General features: G+C 43.5%; 5 protein-coding genes across 8 annotated transcripts in view; 1 reads left to right on the top strand and 4 right to left on the bottom strand.

Moving 5' to 3' along the window:
• Positions 1–85: 85 nt before the first annotated feature.
• rsf1a (remodeling and spacing factor 1a) lies at positions 86–9,007 on the bottom strand. 2 transcript variants are annotated; one of them, XM_042062777.1, is made up of 16 exons: positions 8,640–9,007; positions 7,626–7,717; positions 7,401–7,493; positions 7,027–7,232; positions 6,594–6,748; positions 4,627–6,281; positions 4,308–4,535; positions 4,104–4,208; positions 3,929–4,008; positions 3,765–3,819; positions 3,549–3,652; positions 3,381–3,451; positions 3,085–3,274; positions 2,603–2,871; positions 2,316–2,498; positions 86–2,083 (listed from the first exon to the last, which is right to left on the bottom strand). In XM_042062777.1, the coding sequence occupies exons 1-16, from the start codon at positions 8,791–8,793 to the stop codon at positions 1,572–1,574; spliced, it is 4,152 nt and encodes a 1,383-aa protein (XP_041918711.1). In that variant the 5' UTR covers positions 8,794–9,007; the 3' UTR covers positions 86–1,571. The 2 variants fall into 2 exon arrangements, with proteins under 2 accessions (XP_041918711.1, XP_041918710.1); XM_042062776.1 differs by having other exon boundaries at positions 3,549–3,655; positions 8,640–9,006.
• aamdc (adipogenesis associated, Mth938 domain containing) lies at positions 8,561–10,808 on the top strand. Its single transcript, XM_042062783.1, has 5 exons — positions 8,561–8,690; positions 9,277–9,345; positions 9,719–9,878; positions 9,979–10,074; positions 10,482–10,808. Exons 3-5 carry the CDS (start codon positions 9,747–9,749, stop codon positions 10,620–10,622), a joined length of 369 nt encoding a protein of 122 aa, XP_041918717.1. The 5' UTR covers positions 8,561–8,690; positions 9,277–9,345; positions 9,719–9,746; the 3' UTR covers positions 10,623–10,808.
• Positions 10,273–19,292, bottom strand: ints4 (integrator complex subunit 4). Of its 2 annotated transcripts, none has more exons than XM_042062778.1 (23): positions 19,164–19,292; positions 18,220–18,417; positions 18,004–18,124; positions 17,799–17,905; positions 17,485–17,688; positions 17,350–17,400; positions 17,150–17,238; positions 16,895–17,015; positions 16,658–16,729; positions 16,329–16,503; positions 15,918–16,123; positions 15,614–15,756; positions 15,393–15,508; positions 15,077–15,210; positions 14,763–14,929; positions 14,399–14,492; positions 14,163–14,243; positions 13,921–14,051; positions 13,717–13,776; positions 13,459–13,618; positions 11,984–12,127; positions 11,625–11,745; positions 10,273–11,216 (listed from the first exon to the last, which is right to left on the bottom strand). In XM_042062778.1, exons 1-23 carry the CDS (start codon positions 19,218–19,220, stop codon positions 11,029–11,031), a joined length of 2,940 nt encoding a protein of 979 aa, XP_041918712.1. In that variant the 5' UTR covers positions 19,221–19,292; the 3' UTR covers positions 10,273–11,028. The 2 variants fall into 2 exon arrangements, with proteins under 2 accessions (XP_041918712.1, XP_041918713.1); XM_042062779.1 differs by having other exon boundaries at positions 18,004–18,121.
• LOC121683233 (NACHT and WD repeat domain-containing protein 2-like) overlaps positions 13,077–23,387 on the bottom strand; it is a 28,200-nt gene continuing 17,889 nt past the window's right edge. Inside the window, exon 8 of the transcript XR_006022707.1 lies at positions 13,077–13,415. The gene's annotated coding sequence lies outside the window, so the exon portion shown is untranslated. The remainder of the gene's footprint in view (positions 13,416–23,387) is intronic.
• kctd14 (potassium channel tetramerization domain containing 14) lies at positions 20,599–22,170 on the bottom strand. Of its 2 annotated transcripts, XM_042062781.1 has the most exons (3): positions 22,026–22,168; positions 21,843–21,845; positions 20,599–21,458 (listed from the first exon to the last, which is right to left on the bottom strand). In XM_042062781.1, the coding sequence occupies exons 1-3, from the start codon at positions 22,089–22,091 to the stop codon at positions 20,790–20,792; spliced, it is 738 nt and encodes a 245-aa protein (XP_041918715.1). In that variant the 5' UTR covers positions 22,092–22,168; the 3' UTR covers positions 20,599–20,789. The 2 variants fall into 2 exon arrangements, with proteins under 2 accessions (XP_041918715.1, XP_041918716.1); XM_042062782.1 differs by lacking the exon at positions 21,843–21,845 and having other exon boundaries at positions 22,026–22,170.

Raw genomic sequence — 23,387 nt, 5'->3', positions numbered from 1 at the left:
GGGAAATACAGCCCATGTTTCATACAGAATACTGTAAAGTTTCACATCAGACACCACTTACAAACATAGAAATGAAAAGCTATCGTGAAGGTACCAGGATTTAATAATAATAATAAAAAACATCTATGTTACATAATTTATTGTAACTACACACACTATAGAGATGGAATTTTTTTTTGTTCATTTTGTTTTATTAGTCTGAACTGGACTGGAGTTTAACTAAACATGTTGAGAAGCATGAGGAACTGAACTAAATCAGATACCACATTAGCTAACAGCAGACAAAGGCAACCATTATGATGTGTTCTAAATGAACTTGCAGCCAGAGATTTGAATGAGGCAGGTTTTGCACTGAATAGCATTTCAAAGATAAACCTTCCAGAACATGGTGGAACAATCCAGGGGTGAAAGGGCACAACAAAGCTTTGAACCAAAACACATTTTTGAAATTGTAGTGACAACTGTCTGTGGCATCATGACACTGAAGGTGCTTAGATGAAAGTGCATTACAGAGTCAGTTACTGTACTTTTCTCCCAAATTGTTCTGTCACACACATTGAACACACACCTCAAATCTGAATAAAAACTCCTCTAGAGTTCAGAAACCAAGGTGTTTCTTGATTAACAGGACCTGTTTAAGTTCACATACTTCTGTGTTGTGACACTAAGGCTTTTGTAACAATGTCATAATTGCACTGTCCAAGCATACTAAATGCATGGTGAATTTTAAAAGCAATTTTAACTGCTTTAAACCACATGGGAGCAGCTTGGTGGAATGGAAACGCAGTAGTTGCAACTTTCAGTTAGATTACATTTGTTTTGTATAAAATTTTTACCAAACTAAATGATGTCCTTAAACAAGTAATTTTTTTTTTATTATCTAAAATATGCCAATAACTCCACCATACTGGTGTGCTACAGGCCTGATGTGACTATGCCAATCCTTTCCTAATACAAATCAAGACCGGACCAATGAGAATTCAGCTGTAAGTGATCATCTGAATGTAATTTTTATACTGGGACCTCTGTGATTTCTATAATCTTCAGCTTCCACCACATCCATATTCCTCTCATATAAAATATAATTTTTTTTACAAGGACAGACACAAAAAATAACTTCCAAGAACATAAGTTTCTGATGAATACATTACTGAACAAGCTGAATATATACAGCATATCTACACTGGTCAGAGGCGGCCTCTGTTACACAGACGATAAAATGACTGGCCTTACATTTAACGAAGTGCTTTCACATGTGGGGAAGGGCCACTTATTGTTTTCATGTCCACAGAAGTCCAGACACTACAACTGCTTGTCTGAAAGTGCATGCTTTATGGTATGTAGCGGGGGACCAGTGAGCACTCATACAGCACTTTCACACAAACAACACACAAGTTAGCACGCATCTAGTGACAGAGTTATCAGTAGATTCATGGTTTGGTCCATAGACAGCTAAAAACCAGGTGAACTGATGGCAACAGACGTGGTACACCCAGTTAAGTTTTAAAAAGGCTGGAAGTCGGTGAAAGGCAAAAAAGAGAAAACATGGATGAACACACTGGGCGGACCTGTCACAATGCCTGTTCACTGTTGAAAACGAAGTGCACAATGTCGGTGACCCCGTAGAGGTCATCCTCTTCGTCCTGAGTGGAGGGCCTCTGTGAGGCCAGACCGTTGTGCCGGCTCGAGCCATTGTTTTTGGATGCCAGACGGCCACCACCTCCACTCTTAGGTCCAGCGGTGGCTCTGTGTCTGCTAGGTGACAGCGTGCTGCTGGCGTCTGTCACAACACTGGGTGTTTTTTTCACCTCAGGCTCGTCTTCCTCCTCCTCTTCCTCTTCTTCCTCCTCCTCCCTCTCATCCTCCTCCTCCCCCTCTTCATCCTCGGACTCGATTCGATTGAGCCACTTGCGGACCGGGCGCTCCTCCTCAGACTCGTCCGAGTCGTCCTGCCCGCTCTTGTCCTCTTCGTCTGTGGAGTCTCTCCGCCGCTTCAGCAGAAGCCTCCTGGAGTCCTCCCGTGAAGACTCCCGCCTCTTCTCTCTTCTTGTCTTCTTCTCATCTTCCTTTTCTTCCTCAGAGCCTTTTAAATTGAGTCAGAAAAGAAAAAAAAATCCAATGTGTCACCAACATATCAATTTGTAAAAAAAAAAATCAGTAGGACTAATTTTAGACTGCGTACATGCTGGCAAAGGACCAACCTTTCCTTTTTTGTATCCCTCTCATTCACTAATTCACTAGGCTTCAAAATAAAGTCTTGGTGACACTTTCAATCATTAACGGTAACCATGGCAACAGCAGGCCCATAGACTCACCCTCGCTGTTGGAGCTGGCGAGGCGTCGGCGGTGAGGGTGGGGCTTGTCCTTGTTTGTGGTTTTTTGAGAGCCCTCCGACTCTGACGTCTCACAGTAGTTCACCTGCAGCTTCTGGCTGCGCCGTGAGCGTCGCCTTCTAGTGTCCACGTCACTGTCGCTGAGATCACTTGAACCCTCCGTCTCTGTAGCAAGAGATAAAAGTGTTGAACACAGTGGTCTGTAGGACCGCATCGCACTGAATAGTGTGTGGCAAATTAAATCACTTCAGTTGTCAAGGTAGACATACCAATCTCCTCTTCCTCCTCTTCCTCATCCGTCTCAAGCTCCTCCTCCTCATCCTCGTCTGACAAGCCCACTCTCTGCCGGGACAGTGGTCTGCGTCCGCTCCTGCCCCTGCTTCTGCCTTTGTGGACCTGGCCCCGGGTGGCTGTCCGCCGTGACCGCCGCTGACTTGGTCTGCTAGCCGTGCTGCCCCAGTCACTGCAGTCATTGGAGCCGGCGTCGCCGTCACTGGCTGCCTCATCGCCTGACACCACAAACTCCTCTTCCTCCGTGCTAGAATTACACATTAACACAGGGAAGAGCAAAAATGTTACATCTACGAGTACCTCCAACACTGAAGGGTCAAAACTACCCCATACAATACTTTATACTGTACCTGTACCTCATAACATATTACAGTGGTGAAATGTATTCTTTTTTAACAGCTGATGAACTCAGCCAGGTGTCAAGTGGGGGAGTCAAAGCATCCTGGTCCCTTCAATCTACCTGCTGCTGAGGTGAAAGTCATCTTCACTTTCCTCTTCGTCTACGGTGCTATCACTATCCAGGTCATTGAGTCGCCGGCGCTTCTTCCTGCGAGGTGCTGGTATGGGTTTGGCTGGTCGCTGGTTCTCCTTCCCCTCCTCTCTCTTCTGCTGGCCTGCGATGGTGGCCATGTCTTTGCCTCGACCGGTACCTGGTCAGTGTGGACATAAGAGTGTTACGTTATCCAATATACTTTTTACACAGTAGCAGAACACACAGGAGCACTATGTAATGGCAGAGCACAGGGGCCAACCTACCTTGGGCCTCAGTCTCCCTCGTAGTGTCATCCTCTATTGCTTCATCAATGGCATCATCAAAGTCATCGAACCTAATGAAAGATACCATTGCAAAATGCATCTTCATTTCAACACTTAATCACAGGGAAGACCAAGAGCAGGAAGACCAAGAGCAAAAACTACAAGCACCTGTAACTGATGGACTTCCTGGTCCGTGTTGATCTCCTCTCGAGATTCTTGTTTTTCTTTGTGCTCTTCTTCTTTTCCAACTTTTCTTCTTCTGCATCACCGTCCTGCTGAGAGAGGATGTAGAATGACAAGTGGAAACAGCGGGCAGACACTATGGAAATGGGACGGTGTGTTTAACATGAACACTTCCTGGGCACATACTGTAGGCACGCTTACCGGTGTAGGAATGATATTTTCCACACTGATGCCCACATATACCAGTCGTTCTCGCCTAGATGGACAGGACAAAAGGTTGTAAGTTCTCGGTGGCACACGTGACAACGTACACCCTTACTGTATACAGTATACAGTATATCAAGGGTAGAGAAGAGAAACCAAACCTCCGCTCTGCTCTCTCCTTCTTCTTTAGTGCAGTATCGAGATTCTGGAGCTGTTCTTCTAGCCTCTCACACAGCAGTCTCTAAAGCAGAAAAGAGGGAGTAACAAAAAAAGTTATATTTATATATATATACATACACAGTATAGTATGTGTGGGTCAAAACAAGATCCACCTACATGCTGACATGGGGGACAAAACCATTCTCCATCAGGGATGATCATAAGGGGGGGTCTGAGGCAGGCTGTGTGGTAACCACTATCACAAAGGTCACAAAGCAGAATCTGCAGAGAAATAATATACAGACATAACATCACACTTAAATTGACTGTGTTATGCATACAACCACATTTACCCTGCCAAGACATTATTCACTGACATACCAGCTCTGGATGATTGGGGAGACCACAGTGTCTGCAGGGGTCATCATTGGGCATCTCAACAGACTGGGCAGAGTCCGAGTCGCTGTGGTTCCGTTCCCTGTCAGACTGATAGTTCTCCTGAGTTCCCTCTTTAACCTTCCTTTCGTCCAGCGCTTCCTCTCCTTCACCCTTTTTGCGCCCCTTTGACCGAGGGTTGGACCATCTAGGGCGTCGATGTCGCCTTCGCACCTGAAAAAAGGAAGTACATGGTGAAGTGAGAAAAACAACAAAACTTTCCCAACACTTTGTATTGTGATACACAGCAGACTTTAATATTCACCTTTCCGGGTTTGTTCTGCCCGTCAGAGTCTGTTTTCCGGGGATTTTCTTTCTTTTGAGAAGATTTCTTCACTTCACTGTCTCCAGGCTCCTTATCCTCTTGACCTCCAGTGGACCCCGCATACTTCTTCTCTTGTCTTCTGTCCTGGATCTCTGCCAGCTTGGGACTTGGTCGGCAGATCCGTGCGGAGCGCCGCAGGGAGTGCCCGTCGCTGGCCTCCTGCTGCTCCCTCTCCCGTTGGAACTCAGGAGTCCTCCGGTGCATCGGGATCTTAATCTTCAGGCGGATGCCCTCCTTCTGGATCTCAGAGGACACTTCATCCGTCCCCTCAGGTTCTGACCCATCGTCCCCACTGCTTCCACTCTCTGACTCTTTAGAAAAAACCCTGGGACTCCCATCTACATCCTCTGTAGTCTTATTTTCGCCTTTCCCTTGCCCCTCTCCTGTGGCCATTTCACCCCCCTCCTCCTCCTCTTCTTCCTCACCCATATCCTCTTCAGTTCCAGAACACTCTGCAGATTCCTCAGTGGGCAGAGGCTTGGTGTCTTTAGAGGTTTTGCTGTTTGTTGAGCAGGGAGATTCCTCCTTCATTTGACCGAGTTTGTTTCCTTCTACTGTGCTGAGGTCATTCTCAGGTGTCCTGGTTAGGCCTTCAAAGTTCGGTAATATTGCTGCTAGGCCCTCAGGCGTTGAGGCTTTCCTTACAAGCACAGACTGACGCACAGTCCCAGGACTAGGAATTCCCTCATGTTGGACAACAGATTCTCCCTTCCCCTCTTTGTTGCAGCTTGTAATAGTCTTAATGTAGTTTCCAGTTAGTCCATTTTTGTCTGCAACAATTGGGACATTTTGATCTACAAATGACTTCTTTCTGTCCACGGGACCCATTATCACACCAACACTCACACAGTGCTCTCTCAGATTTTGACTCAAGTTCTTTGCTGGAGCCATCTCTCCATTACATAGATCAGGCCTAGCCTCTGTTTTCATTCCTATGCCTGTGACATCTGAGGCACTGCTAGACACCACTGTCCTTCCTTCCTCAGTATTTAGGGCCTCATCCTTTGAAGGCCATGGCCCCTTGGTGAGTAAGACAGAAGGGTTTCGGACAATGATGCCCGAACTCAAGGTGCCATTATTGTTCAGAGTGTTGTTAGAGTGATGATTGTTATTACTGTTTAGGTTGTTCCCAAACCCCTCACTCAATTTCAACTCTCTCTTTTTCAGAGGTATCTTGGCTTGCTGGTCATTCTTTAAGGCCCTCTCCACTTCTTCCAGTGTCCTTTCACTTGTCTCCTCTCGAACCTCTGACTTTGCACTAACTTCTTGTTTTACAGAACCTGGTGCCATGACAACAGAAACAGCATTCCACGCTACCTCTGTGTCCTTAGGTTCCTCTTTGACCAGAGAAATGATGGTGCTGACCCGGTTGTCTATAACAGGTTTTTCCACTGACTTGACCTCTTTTTTATTTATGACCTTCATCTCCATTTCAATGTTCTCTTCTTCATCTCTTTTAAAATTGCTCTGCAATCGCTCATTTAGTTCCTTATGTCCTTCTTTTGTGTCCTTTGAAGCTGGAGACTTTGCCTTCTCTGCTCCCTGTCTTTTTGGACCATCAGCAGATTCTTCATTGTTATGGGTCTCTGCAGAGCCTTAAAAAATGATGTATGCATTTTATGTACCATTTACTACTTTAATATAATTTCTTTTCTTAGTATATTCTTGGGGCTTTTTTCTATAATGCATATAGGACAGTGAAAACTGACAGGAAGCAAGTGATGATGATTATGATGATGATTTATAAGCTTAGTTAGTTCAACTATATTTCACCAAGACCCTCTAGAGTCTAGCCTACAACACTACAGCCCCACATAATGTATTTACTACAGGCATACATACATATATAATACATAATAAATATACAACATATATTTAGTGGTCATAAACCATTCAACGTGTACTACCTTTCTTAGTCTCTTTTTTATTGTCTCCATCATTCTCTTCATCCTCTGGCACGGGGCTGGCACAGGTTGAACCATCACCCTGCTTAAGGTCAGTAGAGCCAGGCTCAATCTGACCCTTAAGCGTCTCCAGAGTCTGTGCTAAATCACTTCGGTTCCTGTTAAAAATGTATATGATTTGTTTTTGTTTTTCATATGAAAAATAAATGACAACAATTGTACTTAAGATACTTATGATAATTATTCCATAATGTAGAATGTTATGTTAATTATAATATAATAACTAATGCTTGTGTTAGGCTTGAATAACTTAGATGACATTAAAGACAAAATATTCAAATGTAATAAATACTGTATTTATTATAAAATTCATTATAAAGCATCTACTGTTTCTAATCATATAGGCTAATACATGTCATGCCTTGATCAATCTTACCTGACAATGCATTTCCAGGTGGCCCCATCTAGATCATCTTGTTCTTCCACATAGACACGAACATTCTGGTCTTGATCCAACTGGAACCAGTACATGAGACCTTGTTTGTCTTTACCGATCGGCTGCAGTCTCATCCTGTCTGGATCCTCCTCATTGACCGATGTCTTGAATTTGATGTTGTCATCAAATTGGCACTCACATAAGTACTGAAGAAAACAAAATAAAAGATAAGGGACACTGTAGTCTGAAAAATGACTTTCACAGCAATAGCATGAAGACACCCTGTTTGTGACACCCAGTTAACTTTTGCCTTTTTAGGGACATTAGATTAATTCATTTAGTGCAACAAAGGTAAATCACCCAAAACACCATACCTTAAGGATTCCAGTCTTGGATTCTACAGTCATTTCAGAGTATCCTTTTCTTTCAAGTTCCCATGCCCACGTGCAGTTGAACTCCTGGCAAACCTTTATTTAAATACACAAATGGTATTGAAATGCCAGGCTTGTGTAGAATTGGAAGTATAGTAACTCCAGCGCGCATGCGCGCACACAAGCACACTTTCATCAAAATAATAGTCATTCGACAGCGGCACTCACCTTCACTAGGTACTTTTCCCATCTGTCTGGAGAGACTGACTTGCCAATCTTCCTTAGAAGTTTCACATGGAGTTCAACCAGGGGCTTTGGGACTACATTGTACAACCAAATAATTAATTGGCACATTTAGTAGCATGAGAGGGATGTGCAAAAGACAACAAAAAGGCCACGACTTTAATTTTGTCAACATGTTTAGTTACATACAAGTTACAACTGACTCATAAGCTTGAAGTAATTATTAGAAAGTCGTTGCATGAATAGGGATTATTACTGTGTCCAGTACCGTTCTTGCACGCGCTACTTTAGCTAGCAGCATCAACAGCTAGCAGCAAAAACAGTCCTGAAATGTCCCACAATAATGTATTTTGAAATGGTAAAATTTGTGTCAGTATACTGTAACATGGCTGAGTTTACGCAGGTCAACCAAGGGGCAATCACTGTCAAGTACAGTACAGTTACATGGCTAGAACGTGAGACACTACTGCTAACAGGAAGTTTGGGACTATGTTGTGCGCACGCGCAGACACTATTTGACAGTGAACCACTATTTGTCAAAATTTTACCCAACCATAGGCTATGCTTAATATTAGAATATTCTAGGAACAGTTATGATCTGGCACACCTTCACACAGACAAACTGATTAAAATAAATACAATGTTGCCACAATGAGTAATGCTAAGTTCGTTTATATACGCTACATTGTAGAAGCTACTGTAAATTTGATCCACGAGTTATCAGGGAAAACAAGCTACAGTGGAAAATTACACCTGACAATTTTTTGATCATACTGCTAGATGATGATGACCACTTTGCCTCATATATTATAGTATATACTGCTAAATATTCATTTGCTGACTTTCAATGGTGTTATGTTTATGAAGAACGAGACTTCACTCTCCCTACACAGTATCAAAACATCCTATGCTCTGGCTGCTAGCTCGCTACAGTAACGTTAACGTTAGAGCATGATGGTGATGGAGACCCCCTTCCAGAACGTCGCAGATAGCCGTTACCTGTCGATGTCTCCAGAAGGTATCGCTCCATTTGTGGGAAAGTCAGTTCAGGTAAGTCCAATGCCCCACCGTAACGCTCCAAAAATGAACAGACGACAGCAAAGCTCGGGCAGAGAACGGGGGAAGAACCCGCTACTGCCACCGGAGCAGCCATTTTTCCAATAGGGTAGTCAGTAGGATGAAACAGAAGTTGGGAGGACCGAGAACTGCCCACAATTCACTGCGCCATCATAGCATCATTGGTTATCAACGGGTTCATAGACCCCCAGAAACACTGGCACTTCAAGTTTTTAATAACTTGTGAATGTCTGATTGCTAATAAGCATCTAGTCCTTTCACTAGGGATGATATGGGTGTTTATTATGTGAAAATGTAGCAATGGGCAAACTGTTTCTTTAGGAAACCTAGCTTTCCACATGATACATTTTTTATTTACTGTGTATATGAACAGTAATATAATCGTGACGCTGCTATTGACAGAGCAGGTCAGGTAGATTATATCCACGCTGACTCCCACAGGCTGTGTCAGTGTTGGGCCGGTAAAACGCAACGTGATTGGTTTGCAGCACTTGACGTCGCTGGGTGGGTGTGTCCCTCAATGCAGAACCTTTGTTGTCATATGATCGGTTTTCAACAGGAGTGAAGGCTCTCTCAATCTGCTCGCCCGTCAAACAACTTCGCGGAGAACGATCGGATTTTTATTCAGGTACGGACAAATAATAACATACCTGTCTTTGGCATAAATGACATCAGACACGGCACTTTGAGTAAGCGACATGCACGACAAACGTGAAGTCGACAAGTAGCCTGATCGCGTAACGATGTCTTCTCAAAATAAATTCTTGGCAATAAAGACACCATGCAGCCAGTCTTGTCTAATTCAATTTGCCTAGTGGTTGGATATCAATAAGAATGATTAAAAATGCAGTGAAACGGTTTAAAAAAAAGAAGCAATTGTGTATCTTATAAACAGGCATATGGAAAGCCGTCAAGTAGGCCAGCATTTTTGTTTACAGATACTCTACAGCAGAACTAACGATGTTCATCTTTATCTACTGTGCTTTATTACTTTTTCCTAGATAATCCATAACTAGGCCTACTTGCCAAATGTCCTCTCCAGAGATAGCGTCCCTTTCTTGGGGACACATGAAGGTAAAGGGCTGCTCCACAGGCTACAAAGACTGCAAAGTATGGCCTGGAGGAAGCCGTGCATGGGACTGGAGAGAGACTGGGACAGATGTGAGTTCCATCATATACAGTTGAACAACTAGCATATAAAGTGCACTTATTACCATACACTCCCGTACATAATTCATATGCACAACTATTCCCTGCCCAGCACTCCCCCGGTGTCCAACCCGCTGACCTGGAGGAGATCCTGAAGAAGGGTGTGGAGACACTGGTGATTGGCAGAGGCATGAGTGAAGCACTGCAGGTAGAGGGACTCAAGTAATACAATGTGTCTTTTGTGCATTCCATAGGAGCAAATATTGTTTTGTGCAGTGCTATATGTAGTCATGGTGTCATCTAAAATCTACCATTCTTTCCTGGCCCTACCATAGGATATTGATTTTGGAATTCTTACAGGTACCTGTAGACATCACATTGTTCAAACTCAATAAAGACAAGCCTGTATAAGTATTTATCAAAATAGAATGTAATGACATATTACAAAGTGGTTGCATCAAAAATCCCCCAAAGACCTGTATGAATTCCAGTTAAAATTCCTTTGCAGAAAATAATTTCAGATAATTAAATAATAACAAAACAAACAACACATGGCACTTACCCTGTCCATCATCTACCTTTACTAAAATCCATGAACATTCATTTTGGTTGTAGGTGCCATCAAGCACTCTGGACTATGTGAGGCAGAAGGGGGTGGATGTGAAAGTGTTCCAGACGGAGAAGGCTGTGAAGGAGTACAACAACCTGGCCGGGCAGGGGGCGAAGGTGGGAGGGGTTTTTCACTCCACCTGCTGATTCACATCACTTTATAGCCCTGCTGCTTCTGCTGGTAACATCGTCACATCAGTGCATGTGATTTCCATCTCAATCTGATGAACGATTGACAAACTCTATTTGGAGCTTTCTTTTCAGAAAAATAGTTTTACACAGTATTTGTTTATTTGAGCAATTATAACAAATAAAAATCTATTTTTGTGCTGACTTTCTGACCATTGATCCAAAGAGCTACGTTTGCATTGATACAAAAATGAATCTATTTAGACTTTTAAAACAACAAACTTTCACTTCAGAAGTTAAAAGGGGTGGGCAGTACAAGCGAGCACAGCTACGTTTGTCCATTGAGTCTTATCACTGTCTCTTATGACCCCAACTCTCTCCAGTTTTACTGTCCCAGCTGATACTCAGCTCAGAGTGACCGGTTTCAACGGCGAGCCAATTTGGGCATGATGAACACTTTCACGGGCTTGCTGAGTGGGATGGTGCCTTCGATGGAGCTCTCGGTCTGAGGAAGCCCCTCCGTGCTCTCGTTCCATGCAGGCTTAGGGCTGGACAGCTTGCTGGTGCTGGAGCTGTAGGCCAGTAGTAACCTCACCTCAATCTGACACGGCTCTGCGAACAGAAAATGTGGGAAAGGTTGTGTCAGAGAAACAAACAGTCGGCTTAGGTCAAGAGCATTGTAATAATACAACAAAAGTACTCTAAGCAAATGCTTTCTTCGTAGTAAAATACTAGTAGGAGGATTGTCCAGTCTGGATGAGTTGACCTCCACACACTCTACTGCTATGGTACACAGGGGCAGCCAGTTTGGAAGACCTGTCTGAGTAGATCTCTGGCAACTTGCTTCCAACTCCCACCAAAATAATAGCAGTGGGCTGCAGAGCTGCCTCCTTGGCAACAGCGTGGGTCTATTTATATCCACCCAGTGGTCCCTGCCAAGACTCATGCGAGCACTAAGCCCCATGTACCACACACATGAAGCAGCTCGTCCTAAGACACTCTGCTGCTGGAGGTCTTTACCTGTCCAGGCCGAATGGGAGAGATACACCTGGGTGATGAGGCGGACACGCCCAGGCCCAGGGTGTCTGAAGTCTCCTGGTTTGGGATGAATAATGTGGGCCTGCCCATCAGGATACAACACCTACAGAGATGTAAAGGAGCAACAGTGTCAGGGAATCAAGCACGTCAATGCAAAACAAACAATTATATGGTAAATACCATTAGTCACATAACCTGAAGTGGAAAGACTGACTGAGTGGAGCTTGATTTTGTTGACATTGGATTTACTGTACAAACCAGAGGATTAAGGAAACAAAACGTTTGTCCAGAGCACGAAGGAAAGAGATGGCAAGAGGGAAGGAAGGGAAGCGAGCCCTGACCTGGACTTTTACTGTGTTTTGAGGCTCTTGCACATGCTCCAGCGTGGCATCGATGTCTAGCGCCACCACCAGGCCTGTTGTGAAGCGCAGCGGGTTGTCTGACTCGCCTGTCGGCTCGATGATGGTGGCAGAAGCGCGGTGGATCTGGTAGGAGCAGAGATAAAAGGCAAGTCATACAAATCCTAAATTAAGCAGAATTCTAGTTTCCTTGAAGCCCCAACCACACACAGAGGAACTCCACCAACTGGAGATGGAGTTTAGCCTATGTAAGAAACATCTTGCTCCATTTCCTCATTATTTATTTATTTACTATGCTTTAGACCAGGGGTTCCCAAAGTGGGGGTCGCGGGACGGCGAGGGGTGGGTCGCGAAATGATTTCCATAAATTAAATAAATTTGGAATAAAATAAAATTATGACTGGATAAGATCACCATTCACTGTAACCACCGCAAGTCATCTGTCAGCCGGCATGGAGGACGCACTGGTTGAGCTGTAATGTGACCGCACTTTAAAGACAGATTTTAATTCCAAGACGCTTGCTGAGTTCTGGATTTCAGTCGAGAGGGAATATCCACAGCTATCCAAGGCCGCGATGGACGTACTGACGCTGTTTGGCTCCACATGCCTGTGCGAAAAGACTTTCTCTGCACTGACATATTAAAAACAAATACAGATCGCGTCTAAATGTGGACTTGCTGTGTTCCATCCATCTCATTAGATGAGATTAACGCTGAAACATAGCTGCCAAAATGTAAATTTGCGCAGCAACAATATATGTTTACAACAGTTTGTGGATATTACCCTGACTGAGATATTCTTCTGTTAAAGCAACACCAAAGAGTTTTTTGTACATTAAAATATTGTTTCCAAAATCATCAACTCGTAACAGGGTGAACGGCACTGCATTCTCTTTGCGACCCTCTATCGGCTATAACCGCACTATGCAAGTTTGCCAGATCTGTAGTTCGATGGAATGAGACATAAGAAACTACACATTTGACTTGCATCTGATGTCGCAATACATCATACTTTCATAAAATCATGCAACGTACTCTACCTTGTCTGTAGACATTATTTCCAAAGCCAGTGCTGGATAAACAAATAGCGTGCGTGCGATAGGAAAAGTGCTTTGGTGTTGCTTTAAAATGGAAATTAAAGTAATGTTTCAAAGTTGCACTCATGTTACATGGATATTATTTTTGACTAAGGTATTCTGCTTTTATCATATAGTAAAGTTCTATATGTAAAATCATAACAGGCTGCTCTGTTCTTTTGTCTTGTCGTTAAGCCCGTGTTTGGATAAGCCTAGTGCGTATGGCCGGTGCGCACATTTTATTTTATTTTTTGAGTCACATCCAGGGATAGTGGGGGTCGCCAGTCTCTGGCACGGTTATTTTGGGGGTCGCGGGTTGAAAAGTTTGGGAACCCCTGCTTTAGACAAACATCTTCAGGTTATATGCATGTAAATATGGACCTGCTCAGGGATTTTCAGGTGCAGGAAGCCGCTCTGTCTGAGGGTAGTTTGGAGGATCTTCACCAGATCCAGCGGCTTGCAGGCCACGAGCCGAGGCATCACCTCCAGCAGCTTCTCCACAAAACTCTCCTGGAAGTGGGGCAGCTCGGACATAAAGAGTCTGTCGCCAACAGAAAGACAGGACAAAATTAGGCAATGTCTTAACCAATTAAGAATAAAATACCAACAATGTAAATTTAAGTGATTTAAGGGTAATACCTCTGGAATGATTCCACTTCCTGGATGAACTTCTCACTGATACCGATGAGGGGGTCGACCCTGCAGTATAAGAAGATATAAGAAGAGATAAGAACAATAATGTAAGAGATAAGAAATGTTCTTCAATGAACTGTGAAGTGAAGTCTAGTATAGGAAATATTAGTGTGTGTGTGTGTGAGTGCATGACTGAGTGAGAGTGCTAACCCTCGTTTGGTTCGGGCAGTGAGCACCAGCTGTAAGGCTTTGGCCTGCAGGCGGACATGGTGAATGGTGGCCACCTGACGTGTCTCCAGCCCACTGTACAGGAACTCCAGCTTGTACGTCTCCTCTAGAATCTAACACAACACCGTGACCAACATGATGAATTCAATATCTCAACTCATTTCAAAACTCATCAGCTTTACATGTATGTTTGTGTGTGTTTGGAGCATATAGAGCACCATCACCTGTTTGACTGCAGCTGATGCCATTGCGTTCTGCTTCAGGCATAGAGGCACAGCCATGTTCCAAAGCTTCTCCTGCAGGGCCTGATTGATCACACACATGTACGTCAGAACATATGGTGTTATTTTATCACTGAAACATTGATTGCTGTGAGATGACTGTGCTTAACATTGACATTAGTTGTTCAAAACATCAGGCATGTAGTGGTGTGTAGGGGTTGCTGGGGTGGCGTACCAACCTTTGTAAGCAGCAGCTGGCAGCGCAGGTAGGTGGCACAGAAGTCTGCAGAGCCGGCCAGCTCAGTCTGTAGCTCCCCCAATCTCTGCAGATCTCTGGAACCCAAACCAAAAGCCAGATCAAACCTATTGGCATGTATGTAATCAAGTTGCAATTACAAAAAAAGGTAGCTCTATTTGCCATCAAGAACCCCAAGACACAGAGCTGAATAAAATTACACTTCTCTTAGCTCAATGTCCTACATCTACATCCTACCCTTAGCTTGTATTTCAAGACATTTAAGTTTCACCAACTTTCCATTCGGTGCTCATCTACAAATCAACATGGCTACCCGCTATAAGATGCAACAGAGCTGCCCTCTGTACCTGATGGTGAAGTCGAGCAGGTCCTGGGCCCCTGGTGCCTCCAGACTCTGCAGCATGCTGACGTGAGCCAGGCTGTCCTGCAGGAAGAGGCGGGCCGACTCCACGCTGCCCGAGCCCGGCCCACACGCCTCCGAACCCAGCCCAGACGTCAGCTTCTTCCCCGGCAGCTACAGCACACACAGAAGGGGAGATGATGAGGTCAAACTCCAGGAAATACCCAGGAAGTCTGCCCACACCTTATCACAGACAAACACGACACATAAAGTAGATATACACATGTAGCGTTCTTCACGCAGGCAAATGGATCCCCTCACCCGCAACTGAGGCACCAGATGGGAGAGGCTGTCTCGCAGGTAGGCATAGTGTCGGAAAGTGTGGTCTGAGAACAGTGCTGACATGGTTGGGCAGGACTTGGCTGCGTTGAAGACCAGCACCAGCACAGCAATATCTTGACAGTGACTGTTAAGGACAAACTCTGGGTTCTGCGTCAGGGAAGTGGAACATGTCATTGACAATAAAACAACTCTAGGAATACAGGATTGTGAAAGGTTTTTTCCCCAAAAGTAACCACGGACCACTAAAACTGTATGTTTGTTGGTGGAATGTAACAGTGTGAGGTGGGAAGGATACAGGCTGGGTCATCCATGTCTGGCTCCGGGGTGTCAAAGTACGGGTGCGTGCTCAGCAACTCAGGAACCAGGGGCAGAACCAGGGTAGGGTGGCGCACGCCAAGGAACTTCAGACATCTACACACCCAAGAAAAAGACAAAAAGGTAAGAAAATAAAAAACAGACATGGGAAAACACCCAGATTGACCCAGATTCTGTGTCCTGTAGTGTGTGCAGACTCACTTCCACACAGAGTTGCGGTCGGTGGGGTACTTGGTTAGGTTTTTGAGCAGCTCCAGCAGTGCCAGCTGGATGCACTCCTTAGTGGAGACGTTGGTGTAGCACAGCAGCTCGTGCAGGGCCTCGCGGATATCCCGAGAAGAGTCCTGGGTTCAAAGGTCAAAACATGAACCTGAGTCTGTAGTTATTACACTAATGTCTCCTATTTGCACTACACCTTGATTGCTCTCCGATTGTAAGTTGCTTTTAACGAAAGCATCAGCTAAGTGAGTAAATGTAAATGTAAATGTAGAGAGCAGAGTCTGACCTCAAGCACAGCGAGCACCGTGTCCAGCTGGTCCTCTCTGAGGGTGATGTGGATGGAGATCTGTCTGAGCGCGTGGATGGACTGCAGCCGCACCTCTTCGATTTCATCGTTGAACATGTCCACCAGGAAGTCCAGGCACTTCTCCGCAAAGCTGGCAGAGGACTGGGCCAGCAAGCACAGAGCCTCGACAGACGCAGTCCTCACCTCTGTTGGAGCCATTTCACAAGATACTTGTGAATCATGCTACTCATTCACAGTCAACATATCTACAAATCGACTAAGAAAGATTAAATGTTTTCAATGTTGCCATCATTTTATTTTCTATTTGCAGTTGACCTTCAAAACTCAGCTGCTTTATTCCATTCATTGAAATGAAGCAGTGATGAATTCTAACCTCACAGCCACACTCACCATACATTTCATCCTCCAGTCCGTGCACAAAGGCACCGCAGGCCCCTGAGTCAATCAGGTTCACCCCAGAGGTGTCCACCTTCTCCTTTGGAGCGTCGTCTGCCCACCTTCGGCCAGAGGAGAACTCTCCTGAGGCGTAGAGTTCTTTCGCCCGCTCATGGGCTGTGCGCTTCCTCTGGAGGGGTTTCAGAAGAGACCTTGTTTACGCAACACATACTACCTGTACAAGAGGACATCTCATACTGTGTTGAAAACTCTGTCATTTTGCTGCTGTATGTTATTAGACCTGTAATAAGAACATCATGGGGTAAAATTAAACGGTGACGTACCCGAAGGTCTGACATCAGTTTCTTGTCTAATGTCTGTTCCAAGAAGTGGGGGCTGACCTGAAGCATAGACCCCTGTGAGGAAGATAAAAGGTATTTATGGATGAATCACTGTCCCAATGATGACTCATATGCTTCCAAATGCATATTATGCAAATGCAATTCAAAATGCTCAGCGGCATTCAGGAAGGTTATCAGATAGGACATAACATGGCATAGAGGATACAGTGTGCTCCTCACCAAAAGTTTGGCAGCCTGGACCCTGACCACCCATGAGCCGTCGCTGACCATGTGGCAGATTTTTCCAAAAGAGTCGTCCACTAGCCGGATCTCCTCATTTGATGACGGGATGGGGACAATGCTGTTTTGTGGTTTTTGGAGAGGAAGAGTACACAAATGAAGACAATTATATTCCACTCAACAATGAGAAAACAGGCAGCAAAATAATGTGACCAAGGTATACAGGTGACTTAGAGCATCATCGCATTATATTACCTCTCTGCATAAAGTTGACTTAGAACCCACACCATCTGCACTGCAGCTGAGCGGACTTGCTCGTAGTCATCATTTAACAGCTTACAGGCCTACAATTATGAAAAGTTATGAAATTGCATAACTGGGCAGAACAGAACTGTACGACTGTACAAACTGTATTCTGGTATAGCCGGTGGTGTAAAGGTTCAACTATCATCTACCTGATTATAGATGGTCTGCTGAAGTTTCATCCCTCTGTCGTGAAGTTGCAACTTCAGGAGACAAAAGAAACAGGTATTCAGAATCTCCCATTTGCACCAGATTGCACATCATATTATTGCCATTCATTAACCTACCATAGCTTTGATGGCAGCGGTCCTGACTCTTGGATCCTGATCAGCAAAGTAATCACTGATGACACTCTGAACGTCTCTTGTAGGGGCTCCTGATGTCCCTGTCGTTGCATCACTCTCTTTGGTCAGCGGCTTGTCCACAGTCCCAAGGCAGCCCAGAAGCTGAAGGCACTTGTTTCTCACTCCAAAGTAGGTGTCTGACAGGTGCTGTTGGCAAAATCACACAGAATAAGTCAGAGAATAATATGAGAATGTTTGACAGAAAAGGTTTCCCCATCAAAGCAAAACAAAATGTTTGGTAAAGTTATTGTCAGTACCTTGCATGCCACCTCTATCAGTCTCTGGGTGATGGCCACACTGTCTGGAAGCTGGGTGCCAATGACGAGCAGGGTGTCCAACAGCTGGGCTAGGACCTGATGGGACTCTGCAGGAAGGGATCATCATCATTACTGAAGAAAATGTCTATCATGTATATATATATTTATATAAAAAAAGGTTCAGACAACAAAAAAAACAACTCACTTTCATTGTTAAGTGTACTTATAGCATCATCTACTATACAATCTGGGGAGAACCCTTGTGTTTTGGACAGCAATCCAAGAAGGGAAGCTATCTTTAGCCGCACTGAGGTGTCCGTCTCCTGCTTGAGATGTGAAATCAAAATCACATTGTAAAAATCAGTACATTTACTTAGCTTATTAAGAGACAAAAGAAAATGTCCCTCTCATTGCTTCTCACCTTATAGTAGTGTTCCAAAAGAATGCGCGCCACTCCCTCTACACTTTCTGCCTCCACTGTCTTGCGGGCAAACTGTAGCAAATACTGCAGAGCATCTGTGGGATTGGTGGCCTTGCATAGATCCAAGTGCAGCGCAGCAGACTTGCTGGGCTTGGTTAATCGGAGCTTTTTAGCAGGGACCTCTTCAAGGGGATGTTGCTGGGAGATACAGAATAAGTTAGATGAGAGGTGTAATGAGTTCAGCCACTGGCAGCACCTTTTCCCACCAAACCATAACTGTCGAGGGTTTGGAGGATTCATGTTCTAAAGTTCCCATACATAATGTTGAAAAGGACAGAAATGCGTTGGTCGACAAAACAAAACTGCCGAACATACTCTCATCTGACATTTCTTACAGCGCTCATAGCTGACATGTTATGTTTATGATTGTTTGGCAAATAACGTATTAATAGTGGGGCTACAAACACTCAGATATATCCTTTATTGACCTCTGGCGTCTTCACTGGTTAAAGCTTTACTAAGACTAGTTTATCATGTTGTTCTAGGTTCCTGATTTCTTTGAAACTTTCTCATGTCATCATGACACTTAACTGTGTGTCTTAGCAGCACTAAACAACAATTAGCCCTCCGCGCATCGCTAAAGCAAACTCATATTGACCAAGGTATTTAAAACAGAAGGTTCCAAACCACATATTATGCATCGCCTTTGAAATAAATAAAAGTTTTCTAGCTACCTATTCTGGAAGTAACTTGTCAACTGCTGCAAATAAAGCTGCCTACTTAACTAGCACCGACACTTGGAAACGACAATTAGCTTAAGTAAGCTAGCTAGCTAGCAAGCTAACTTTGCCAGCCAAGAACAAGCTGTCCCCAACGAAGATAATGGGTGAATTTCTTATCAGACTGCTTCCTTTCCACGTTTCATAGATAACCAGCATACATACCTGTACAACTTTGGAAAATTCCTCGTAAACTCGCTTCTTCAAATGGGCTGCCATCATCAGAATGACTGACAACAGTGTGCAGACCCCTGCGATAACACTTTGTAGTCACATACGTTGTTCTGTTTGTCTTGCGCGACCTTCCGTAGTTGGCCAAAGAAGGCACAGTACTGCCACCGCGTGGACAGGAAGAGTTACAACATGTTACTACTTGCATCTTATGTTGGCCAAACATTCTTATGCTGAGTCAAACATTAAATGGTTTAAGTTTAAGGTTTAAGTCCACGCACATGTACCATATATCTGTAAACATTATTTTACTGGTTTGAACCATTTGTCATATTCCACAAGTAAAATGAAAGCAAAAAATAGTTTGTGGTTCATTAATTTTCACAAATGAAACACAACGAACAATATAGCTCGATTTCACAGACTGATATGATAGACTACAAAACCCCCACTCCAGCAGGCTACATGCAAATAGTAGGCTAAAAAATACCATGATCATATTGTATGGTATTTTGAATTTGAATCAATAAAGTATCTATCTATCTATCTATCTATCTCTGGTAGGCTATAAATAATACAATACAAAGTGGAATAGTATTGTAGGCCTACATGTACTTAGCCTGCTAGTTCAACTATTTACTTACCGTGCATTTATCAATATTTGCACAATATTGATAAGTGAGTACACAAGAAATTCCAGTGAACCTGTGACACATTTTGATGATGATCAAAAATGCTATATCCTCCATTTTCATGAATAATTTTTATGTTTTCCAGGTCATTTCAGTGGAACTGTAATTGGGTTATTGCTATTTGATTTACCTTTACTTACTCTTACCTTTAATAACAAACTGCAAAATTCTTGATATTGCCTGAAATAGACAATTAAATAACATGACTTATTAATGTTTTTTACATTAACCAAACCAAATTCTTCAAATATTCATAACAAATATTTATATTCATGTTGTGCTTAAGCAAAATCCCATAGAATCAAACAGAGAATCCAACACGTTGGACAATATCAGTACTACTCATACAAGTAATTGATACATTGGACACTAACAGATTTAACAATAGCTAAATATACTGTATCAGAGATGATTCTTTTTAACAATTCATCATTATAAAGTAGTAAGTGATGTAGCCTTTTAAAGATCCTCTAAATATACCTCTTAAATCTGACATATGAGGTGAGGACTTGTTTGGACTTCTCGTCAGAACCTTAAATATGTCTACGTTCATGACTTCTTGAACAGGCCATTTCATTTAAGTCTACATGTTGTGGTATTTAAGCTATGCAATGCAAAGCATCTGCCCTGCAATCTAATGTCAATATTAAACAAAGGTGTATACTAGTGCTACTGCAGATGGGCTGAACCGAAACCATGTGACAAGGGTGTATGCTATATAATAACAAGGACAAACACAGCTTAAAACAAGAGGTTGTTATTGAAAAAGAGTTTTAAAATTGAACAGTTAAAAGGTATAATAACAAAGTGTACTCTCTGAGTGGACACACATCATGTCTTGACCTAGTCTCAACTTCACATCAAAGTAACCATTCAGAGCTCATGGCCATGTAACTGTTAGCTACTGTCAGCAGAGCTGAATCACCATTCACCACCACTGGAAATTCATCTTGTAAAAATAGTCGTAGCTCTTGAATAGGAAACCTTTGTCAGTGCTGTGTGGCTCAAATGACACTCTATAACCTTTGGCCTCAATGTCCATTTTGATGCAGTCCAACAGATCCTCAACGGTGGCAGGGGCCTTCCAGGGACCGAAGGTCACCACAGACTCTTTCTCTGTGTTCAGGCTGCTCATGGCATCTCTGCAGCGTGCCAGGTCCTCCTCAGATCTCAGCACACACACTATAATGTTGGAGTAGCGAGCAGCAATAGCTTCGGCCCGAGCCACTCGGATGATGATCTCCAGATTCTCTTGGTAGTTGGGGACCCGGGACAGGAACTGCTGCCTTCCCACAGTCTCACCGAAGAGCTGCGGAGTCTCGTCCAGCAGCTTCACCAGGGGCTTCAGCTCATAGAAGACGGCCTCACAACGTACCTCTTGCACGTGATGGGTGGGAACAGCTTGCGTTCGCAGGTATTCAAGGATCAGTCCGAAATGTGTGCCATCCCGGTCAATGAAGTATCGTCCCTCTGCATCCGTCTTAGGCTTGGAGGGACCACTGAACATTTCAGACAGTTTGGAATTTGGGATCTTCCTAAGGGTACCAACAGTGGTGCTGTATACATGGCCCCCAATGTTCAGCTGCACAACAGATTGCTAAGAATGATGAATAGAAAGAAACATGACAAATCATCAATATGATTAATCAAATAGTTTAACTTCACACCGGCTTGTCACTTCATTAGTACAAACGAGTTTGTATGCTTATGATAAGGCTGACTGCATCTGGATGATTCACAATGGGTGGGCCTGGGCCAGCACCAGGCATACAAGTAGCCTCAGGTTTTAATTTCATTTTTGGAGTGAACCATACTCTTTGAAATAGACTAGAATCATGTTATTTAATCTCACAAAGGCTGAACCTACTCTAGATCTAAACTAATCAGAACATCCGATCATGAATCATAAATGTAGCCTGCTACAAACATGCGATGGACCATACATGGGAAACTAATTATTGACCCGCATACTTCAAAGGACCAACTACACTTGCTAATCACTGACATTGATTGACAGGAACGTGCATTTAGACCAAACAGCTGTTAACTAACTATACGCATACTTTACAGGTGTCAAATCGATTGTCTTTTTCAATGAGAAAACGGCCATCTCTAATTTAAATATAAGTTGAGAAGTTATAGTTTACAGAAGAAAAGTTCTTACCAACTGCACACCAGGAGACGACGGCCTAAGCTTTACGTGAGGAGATTTTAGGTCGGGAAGGCTCATTTCCGCAGCGTAAGTTCCACTGAGCGTTTGTAGAGCTCACCTGAGCTTCCTTCTGTAGGCCTACTTCTTCAATGGGGTTTAAGCCACGCCTTCTAGTTAACTCGTATGTTTTCTCCATCACTCTGGACACGTTGGATAGACAACAGAAATTATACCAACGGCGCATTTCGTACGATATAGGGAAATGTTATGGCTACCGATATTAAAATCCCAGTCCATTTTATTTATAACTGCATCATAGCGTTGTGGGCTACTCTCAAGAAGGGCATCGCCATAGAAAATGTAACCATACGAGGCACCTTGCACCAGATAATGCATACCCAGAAGTGAAAAGTAACTAAGTAGAAATATTTAAGTACAGTACTTAAGTATGAATGGGGAGTATATGTACTTGTTTTTATTTTTCTTCCTACTTGTACTTAACTACATTTTCAGAAAGTAGCCTAGGCTAAAATAATGTGCAAATGAAGAAAACATAGCCTTAGTTTCCATTCATGTTAGATACTTGCAACCCCAATTTTCTGACCTTTGGGACACATTAATGAATGAAGACACTAGTGACAGACATATTAGTCAAGACATAACACACCAAGGCCTATAGGCTGTTGTAAGGAGCGGAATTAAATTAAAAACCTTTGCATACATGGATGTGAAAATGTAAGAGTGTTAGTAACTACCTACAATTCTGTTATGTCCCAACACCTGTTCACCCTCTACTTATGTAATCTATGAATCATATACAGTAGACAGCATTACTGAATGCTAAACATACTACTCCCCTTAAGGTCTGGCCTGGCTAGCCCATTCCAAGTCAAATGAGTTCTTGGCTTCACCTGGTTCCCATCTTGAGTGCTACATTACTGTAACAAATCCAACATAGAGGGCAGACTGCTATCCACTCCAGTTCCACTTAAAACTATGCAGTATCTCTATTCACAAAGCCCCAACATGTTTGTATCGTTTTAAAGTGGCAGATCTCAGACTTGGTTTGCCTTCACGGAGTCTGTTTAACTGGATCGTACCCAAGAAAGATTATTCACCCCTAGCCCTGATTCAGTAGATCTCCGTTCACATTACATTTGTTTGATTCAGGTCCGCTTATGTCAAACATCACCTTTTTAATATTGCTTGGCAACGTTGCAAAAACGGCAGTTTATTGCCTGGTTTTGGAACAGATAGCATTGGAACTGTAGCGGAGTTCGAACAAACCATACCCCAGACCACTTTTCTGGCAGACACGGGCTCTGTAGACTGCTTTAGCAAATATCACTGAACCATCGGTTCAAACGAACTCTG

Source organism: Alosa sapidissima, chromosome 15 (genome assembly GCF_018492685.1).
Source record: "Alosa sapidissima isolate fAloSap1 chromosome 15, fAloSap1.pri, whole genome shotgun sequence".
NCBI classification, from domain to species: Eukaryota; Metazoa; Chordata; class Actinopteri; order Clupeiformes; family Clupeidae; genus Alosa; species Alosa sapidissima.
The sequence above is the reverse complement of the archived record's forward strand: the minus strand, read 5'-3'. Positions and strand labels throughout refer to the sequence as shown.